The sequence below is a fragment of the Syzygium oleosum genome, unplaced genomic scaffold (assembly GCF_021117445.2).
Source record: "Syzygium oleosum isolate NSW1041296 unplaced genomic scaffold, Sole_v2.1 Sole_v2.65, whole genome shotgun sequence".
NCBI lineage: Eukaryota > Viridiplantae > Streptophyta > Magnoliopsida > Myrtales > Myrtaceae > Syzygium > Syzygium oleosum.
The window spans coordinates 752002-760017 of NW_026607549.1; the positions used below are offsets into that span (position 1 = coordinate 752002).

Sequence of the window (8016 nt, forward strand, 5' to 3'; positions counted from 1 at the left end):
ATCGATTTCATGATTTTGCCCATCAATAGGCATTAAAACTCCTTCATCTTCTTCGACGTTCATCAATCCCCCCACTAACCCATCACCAATGCCAACACTCACGTCTTCACCATGTTCAATAAATATCTCACATGTACAGTCAATATTTGCCCAAAGTCGCATCATTTCCTGTACTGAAGTGTCATCTTCAATTAATCTTAGACTATTCTCAAAATTCTTACCCGGCATTAAATAGTGGAATTTCTCAATATTAGAGTAACCCATATCTTGTACCAAGTGTAAAATCTCAAAGTAGCTCAGCTTGTCTGGATCATTGAGCCACTCACTACTATGACCATCAACATACTCTACTATTCTATCACGAACAAACCTACCTCCAACCCATAGAGTAAATCGGAATGTTTCATCAGCCATGTAAATTTGCAAAAAGATAAACATAAAAATCAGCTAGACTAAAAAAGATAAAGGACACCAGCCAATCTATTTCTATTGTTTATACAATATAAACAAATAAACACCAAAAGTATAATCTAAAGACAAGAAAACAAACACAAATGAGGGCCGCGTCTGAAAAGCCAGGAAAAAGCTACAACCTAAAACTACGGCAAGTTGGGACCACATTATAACAAAACTTACTGTGCACTCGATATTGTTTTAATACTCTCATAGGGCATTGCAAAGCACAACATGCACAAATAAACTATTCCCATTTTACATCATGACAATGCTTCGATCGAGTCGGATAAACCGTGCATTATCATCTTCGAGAAAGCCTTTGTTAACCCATTTTCAAGAAAGCCCTAAATAACCCTAAATAAAAGCCATGGAGGAGCCTGTAGGACACGTCGTCCTTGTAAAACTCCTACGTGTACGGACCCGAGTCTTCTTTGGAAGCATTACGCACGAGACAACATACCGGGCACAGAGTAACGTCTTCCGTGTGACAAGATATGGGTTTTAGCTTCAAGTGTGTCAAATTGAGTCTTCATCTCCACTTTTTGTTCTTTTTCTTTCTTCGACTGTTGTACGCCTTCTTGCGTTTTTGTTTCTGAAATTTTGGTCAGTCAATTTTTTTGCTTCTAAGAAGCAAGTCCTTCAACCCACAAAAAAGAAGAAGAAGCAAGTCCATCGACCCAAAAAAAAAGAAGCAAGTCCTTCGACCCACAAAAAAGAAGAAGCAAAATTCCAGAACCAAAAAAGCATACCAAACACAAACTTGCGTTCAAGCTATAAAGAACACGAGCTCTTCCGATATTTCAATTCTTCGATGTTCACACGGTTCTCACTTCCTTCCCTCGTTTTGATTTCTGATTGAGCGGATCACGCACAGGCAGTGGCGCGTCCTCCAAGACCCCAAGATTCGAATCGTCGCCAAGATCGACCTCAACCCAACCTTCCTCGTTTCAGTATCGATCCCCAAGCATTTTGAGAAGTCTGATGTTGAGAGGAAGAAGAATCGTTGAAGAATCGTGGAGGAGGAAGAAGAGGGTTATGTGACGCCCTAATTTGTTTTTTTTTTGTAAAATACTTGCTGGATCATTATTTAGTATTTAGAAAATCCAACTCAGCTCCATATCATCAGTTAACTGCTCACGTCATCAGCTTAACGGTTTGAGCAAACTGATGACTAGACTCGAACATTTATCCATAGTTGGCGAATTATTTTGGACAAATTAAAAGTTCATTGACGAAATCAACATCAACCAAAGTTCAGGCACTATTTGTGTCAATTCCTCTATATATCGTTTATTAAATAAAAATCTAGTCTGTGCGATTTCCCAGGGATTGGATTGAGAGTCTCCGCTGTGATGATATGTAATTTTAATTTTTTCTCATATTCTCTAATATCACGAACAAAAATTCTCTAAATTTATAAGTAACTACTGATAAAATGGGATCATTGAAATAAGATTTCCGAGACACCACCCTGTTATCTAGAATATAAATTGGTAACTTAAAACAAGCGAAGCGTTTGTTTTACTAACCAAAGCATTACTACTCTCTTTTTAATGATGGTCGGTGGGGTTAAGCAGAGCATGTGCGCAACGCAAATGGAACCCTCTTCTTCGTTCCATTGACAAATCTCTCTCTATTTCCATCCACGCTAGTGCTAGTAGTATACTGTAATCCCGTTCGGTCGTCCTCCTTGGCGTGTTTATCCTGGGGATTCTCGAGAATTCGAAAAAGCAGAGGAAGAAGAAAGAGATTCGACGGTGGGAAGACACGCCCCCACCCACCCCCTTCTCGGATAAAGCAAAAAGTTGAACATCTCTAGAGAAGAAGGGGCCGAACAAGCAGATCGGATTGTACTCGCTGGGAATTTTGATCGGTACGGATGTGCAATTCGTTCTCGTTTGTTGCGTTCCTATTCGGCTGAGTTCTGAATGAGTTTTCGATGATGGGTTGTTGTTCGCGGATGAGTGTGTGTGTGTGTGTGTGAGAGAGAGAGAGAGAGAGAGAGAGAGAGATGGACAAGAAGGGTCCGGATGAGCTGTGTGCCGTGTCATTCAGAATAAGATGATGGGTTGTTGTTCGCCATCTCATTCTCTCCTCCTTCCTTTTCAAGGTATATATGTAAGTAGTAGATATGTGCTGTGTGCATTTGCTACTCCTGCACCCACGATGATAATTAGATCACACACCTACCCATAACACACTGACCGAGTGACGATGGCTCTTCCAGATTGTTGCGGTGGGATATGCCGTCCTGACGACGACTGGGTCGGTGGATCTTGACCGGAAAATGAGGGCTTTTCGGGTCTTACCCATGTTCCTCTTTGCCTGCTCCTCTTATCTTTCGCATCTTATTCTGCTCTCGTCAGCTTCGCAGGAATGTGCCAGTGTCTCCAACCAAAATGTTTTAAGCCTTTTAAGTAGCTTCTCATTCTTGTACAGTGTACACTACTCTTTGTCGTCTTTCATATGGTTTCAGATTTTGCACTGTCGTTGTTGCATTGCTTTTCGAGAAAATGTACATCATCGATTTGCAAAAGTTCACTAGGAAGCAGTTGTTTTAGCGGTTGGGATATCGATGACGAATGTAAAGTCGGGCCATAAATTTCTGATTTGAAATGAAAATAAGAGAGGTAGTTGAGTTGTTCAATAGTAGGTGGGCAATACGGATGGCTCTTATCCAAACCTAAAAAGGCTGAATGCGTTTGGTCGTCCGGATTTCTAAACAGATAGACTGGATAGATAGTGATAAGAATCCCGGATTTCTTCATATCCTATCCATTTGTTCGCGAACTACTGATTTAAAGTCGGATAGATAAATTTTTTTTTTTTTTTGCTATTCACTGGGTCCGAGAAGTCAAACAAGAAAAAAAGCGAGAAATTTTTTTGATGAAAGCGCACAAGGTGTGGGGATGAAGATGACAGTCAGTGGAGCGTAGAGTTTCGGAAAAATAGGTATTAGAAATCCTATCCTGGCCCATCCTACCCTCCCCCGGATTTTTTATCCGGTTATATCCGCCTATATCCGACCTTATCCTATCCCGGACCACCACAAAAAACACGGGATGTGATAAAACATATCCTATCCCTGGCTTTTATACGGTCGACCAAATGCAGCCAAAGAGTAAAGAACCGCAGAGAACGAGAATCATTCCGGCATAAGCAAATACAAATTTACTTAATACTTTTTCCTCCTCATCACGACATACTTGGGAAACCCTTGAAATTTTTACACTAGCTTCTTCTGGTACCATCTTCTGTATATCTTAGCGCCTTTGAATTCTGCATCGATTTCTCTCTCTGTTCGTATCTCCATTGGGTTTTTCGATGGCCATCCGCCCACACAGCACGAAATTGTCATATCGATCGAATCGACATGTTGAAGCAAATCGCGCCTCTCATCGAATAGATTTCTCATGTCAACAGCCACTTCGAGCACATCGGATCGTATGAATACCTACAATGATCACCGCTACGGTTAATAGCATGAGGCGTCAAAATTAGATACTTATTGTGGAACAAAATAAAATAATGAGTATGAAACTAGGGCACAACACAATCAAATAACCAATCCAAAAAAGAATGTGTAAATTATTAACTCGGTGAAATTGACCTACGAGAATCCCGACTTTGTCAAGATCCTCGAGCGAAGGGCCGAGAAAAGAGTGAAGTTCACATAATTGCTGCCTAGCTATCAACGGAAAGACGCGTATTGTACCAAATACTAAGCCCACACCGCATGCTTTGACCATCAGATTGCTACCAATGACATAAGCTAAAGATAAAGATACACAGAACTATTGCTATCGATTGCAGAACCAATCACTGTGGCAACAAGATAGAAGCTGTTTGGGCGGAAACATCGGAGGCCGCACCAAGAATGGACAAATTGATCAAAGAAGACTCCACATCAGGGGCATGGTGGATAACAGAATGGCCTGCAATTTTTAGTGATACCAAGATTGCAAGCTTATTCAATTCTTTAGCCATGTGCGAGAGAGGTTTGGATATGTAACCTCCGGATCATGTGCGATAGATATATGATCTATATTCTGAATAAATCGTGGATCCTAAGGCCCAGGACACCCGAGCATGATTTCCATAAATCTCTCATGCAGCAGACCATATCTCTCCAAGTAAAACAAGAAACATGCAGGTCTCTCGACCTCATTCCTTCGTAGTTACTGCACTACTCTCTCTCTCTCTCTCTCTCACGCACGCATGCACGCACATCAAGTTCTCTCTGGGAAACCATGGGAACCGGACATCGTATCACATTTGTACTTTGACCAGCTGACACTGTCCCCATATGTACTTCAACCTTCTGGAAGATCAAAACTTTTGGCTCCTAAGAATTATCTTGAAAGCTTTAGTTCGCCACTCCCCATCCTCTTGCATTTGCCATGTGGAAGTGCAATCTACAATTTGTGGCTAATAGATGGGACATACAGATTAAGTTTGGTGACAAATATGGGAGTGACTGTACTTACCAAAGTCAAAAGCTTAACCACGACTGGGAGAGTGATTTCAACAAAGCACCAGAGGATGTGAAGTAGCGATTTCTAGCTCCAGGCACAAAATTGCCTTCTCCTTAACCCAAATGCTGTTTTCCGTCTGAACAGATCATTTGACAGTAGAATCTTGAAGTGCAAACAGTGTTAGGATTGGAGCACAAATCTTTATGCCCATGGTTCTATAATCATCGAGAGATGGCATCAAACTAAAGTTTGGGCTATAGCAAGAGGAAATGAATGAACAATCAATATGCACAATTTATATAATAAGCCATAACAGAATGACAGGCCTGTTGATGGTTTAGGGTTAGATTTTGTCTATCGAATTCCAATAGTTACACAGTCACAGACACACACCAGAATGGCATGCGGATTGATTAGGGTCAGATTTTGTGACTGTCAAATGCCAATAAAAAAAATTTCAAGATCCTGCATGTGGCTAACTCCTAAGTAATGAACTGGTGAGCAAGCCAAAGAGTCTCCTCAATGGAATAGACTAAGTTTCATATCCCCTATTTCAGTAACATCAGATGCAAGTGCAACTTCGAATTATCAATTCATCGTTCCCTATGAGCTTATGACTCCTGGATACTACCTGCAATCAGCTTGGGACAGATTCCATAAGAAAACTAATGCTCACCCTAGACTGCACAATTAATTCAAGAGGAAACACGCTCGAATTACCTACACTGTAATAAGACCTAGTTTGGTTGTTGGGAGTAACATAAGAGGAACGGGAATTCATCCCTCATTCCAACGAGTAGGAATGCGGAGTGGGAATAGGACTCAAGAGCTATAACTACTGCTCAGGTTTCATTACTGAGCGAGGAATATGAATTCTAAATCATTTTTAGTATGATCGCTACAATTAAAGAGTGTCAAAAGTTAGTTTTTCCACTTTCTTATTATCTGATTGATCTCCCATAAAAACTTGGAACATGCCCATCACACTATCTTTCATGTGTTTTCACTTAAACATGCACCCTTTCGCATTTGAAAAGCACCTCGTATCATTCCTCCCAAAACAGCAGACCAATAATTACTCCCATCTTTGGCCATCACGAGTGTTGGGTAGGGTTTAGTTTGGGTAATTGCAGGTTTCACTCAGTTTCCCCATGGAATTAATAAGCCACCTCATTTTCATTCAGTTATAATATCACTTCATACTACTTTTCATGCTTGTTGCATTTTTTACAATACATTTGCTCAATGTCAATGAGACATATTTGATCGTAACAAGGGATCAAGAACTGATGTAAATAAATAGCTATCATGTCAAACTAACAAATTTCTGCTCTTACAGCAAGCCCCGTAAGTACACCCCATGATCCTCAACCGCTAAACATTCTTTCCATTTGCTATAAGCCCAGATCCAGCAGCTGAATTTTCTACCAGGTATCACCATTTTTTGGTTTGAGCTGTAACTGCTAATAAAGGAAAAGAGTTAGAATATCACGGTGGTATCTTAGTATGAAAAGATGATCAGCTCAATGTGGACTGAATAGAATAAGCAAGATTTCCGTCGGCTAAGCAGTGATTCTGCTAGCACTATTGATGGAATTGCAAAGCAGATTATATCGATCCAATAAAGATCGTCACACATGTGCATTTGAAGCTCATCGTTGAACTCGTATTTTCACAACAAAACATGAGAAAGTATAAATGCAGCTAACAAGCAAAAAAGAACAACATTTGATGGAAAGAACCCATCCGTAATCATTCTACCGGCAATGGAATACCGAAATGCAGCTCACATACCTTCCCCCCAGGCGCTAGACTATCCAAAATAGAATCTACCAAAGGCTTCTGCACAACCCTTCTCTTGTGATGCTTTTTCTTGACATGAGGATCTGGACACTGCATCAAAATATGGAACGAGAGCACTAAGTTCATTCCTCCAGCATGCAAACTAGTTAAAACAATTTGGGAGGTAAAGAGATGTGAGTTCCTAAGAAGTTTTAAAGACAAGACACTTACAAGGATCGAAACTAACATCAAAGGACCTGGGTAAGTGGACATTATATGTTTGAAAGAAACTGTGGCATTTGCAAACAGAAAATGTCTGCAATGAAGTCAAGAAAGCTATAAGAAAAACAATGATATGCAGATTGATCAATGGATGGTAAATTACAAAGCCTACATGTTCTTTAGAGCCAGATCCTTTACCCGGCATTCCGCACGCTTAGCAAGCGGCAAATAGTACATTTCAAGAATACGAACTAAATCTCCACGCTCTTCCATCAAATGAGAATAAACCAAGATTGTAGTACACTGACGCATCAGAGTAATTGCTGAGTGTGCTAGAAGCAACCCAAGGTGTTCATGCCATACTTTCTACCGGATTTCCAGTCCCAGATAGTTTCCCGAGGAATTTGGTTTTGCGAGCCACGCGAGAAATCTGCCACTGCCTGGGAATTTCATGTACTCTCAGTTGAAGAAAGATGTCAGGCAAGCAACAAGACGCCCGTTTACTGGAATGAGGTTGAAGCGATAATCATAATGACAGAGTCAGCAAGACAAATTAAACAAAATAAAGAAGCAGAAGAAGATTTTAGTAACTCAAATGTCACTTCCCAAACTCTACGGTCTGAAATTGTTATTCTGGCTCCAGGTAGTTTCACCTCAGTCACACCTTATTAACCGGTCATCGAATCTCATCATTACCATAAACTTGGACAGACACACACAAAGGAATAAGATATACATCGTGCTCATCATCCAGTGAACATGGACAGCCGCATACGGGGGAATTAGATCTGAATTGCGCTTGTCATCTACCAATGAAAAGATAACAGGTGGTTGACACGTTCTAAAAGAAGAGAAGGAAGATTTTGTAATGCCATGTCACTTCATGAGAGCCTAAATGACCCTGCAGTCTAAAACACAAACAAGCTAAATCGAGTACTTCCACAGCTTTACGGGCTCGTCCTAAACCAATTCATTTGAACTAAAGAAGGGAATTGATATATCGAGTCACTAGATTATTGATGGACCCTCAGATCAAGTACCTTTTGAACAATCGTACTCCTTTTCAAGTGTTCACCAATAA

The 8016-nt window shown here is 40.5% G+C and overlaps 1 protein-coding gene and 1 long non-coding RNA gene across 4 annotated transcripts; one reads left to right on the top strand and one right to left on the bottom strand.

Moving 5' to 3' along the window:
• The first annotated feature begins 2533 nt into the window (after nucleotides 1-2533).
• Nucleotides 2534-3103, top strand: LOC130137230 (uncharacterized). The gene is made up of 2 exons (XR_008815789.1): nucleotides 2534-2566; nucleotides 2684-3103. It is a non-coding gene; the product is annotated as an uncharacterized LOC130137230 (long non-coding RNA).
• A 513-nt stretch (nucleotides 3104-3616) lies between these two features.
• LOC115692376 (uncharacterized) lies at nucleotides 3617-7658 on the bottom strand. Of its 3 annotated transcripts, XR_008815787.1 has the most exons (5): nucleotides 7108-7658; nucleotides 6945-7029; nucleotides 6726-6824; nucleotides 4944-5093; nucleotides 3788-3910 (listed from the first exon to the last, which is right to left on the bottom strand). XR_008815787.1 is itself a non-coding variant. In XM_056308034.1 (4 exons), exons 1-4 carry the CDS (start codon nucleotides 7245-7247, stop codon nucleotides 3683-3685), a joined length of 552 nt encoding a protein of 183 aa, XP_056164009.1. In that variant the 5' UTR covers nucleotides 7248-7613; the 3' UTR covers nucleotides 3617-3682. The 3 variants fall into 3 exon arrangements, 1 of the variants encoding a protein (XP_056164009.1); XM_056308034.1 differs by lacking the exon at nucleotides 4944-5093 and having other exon boundaries at nucleotides 3617-3910; nucleotides 7108-7613; XR_008815788.1 differs by lacking the exons at nucleotides 6945-7029; nucleotides 7108-7658 and having other exon boundaries at nucleotides 6726-6938.
• Nucleotides 7659-8016: the final 358 nt, after the last annotated feature.

What these genes read in the sequence shown, in the direction of transcription:
- LOC115692376 (XM_056308034.1), bottom strand. Translation starts at nt 7,247, where the DNA reads ATGCGTCAGTGTACTACAATCTTGGTTTATTCTCATTTGATGGAAGAG. An exon ending in TGATGTTAGTTTCGATCCTT is followed by an intron (nt 6,825 to 6,944) that starts GTAAGTGTCTTG and finishes ATTTTGATGCAG; the next exon opens with TGTCCAGATCCTCATGTCAA. An exon ending in GTCTAGCGCCTGGGGGGAAG is followed by an intron (nt 3,911 to 6,725) that starts GTATGTGAGCTG and finishes TGATCATTGTAG; the next exon opens with GTATTCATACGATCCGATGT.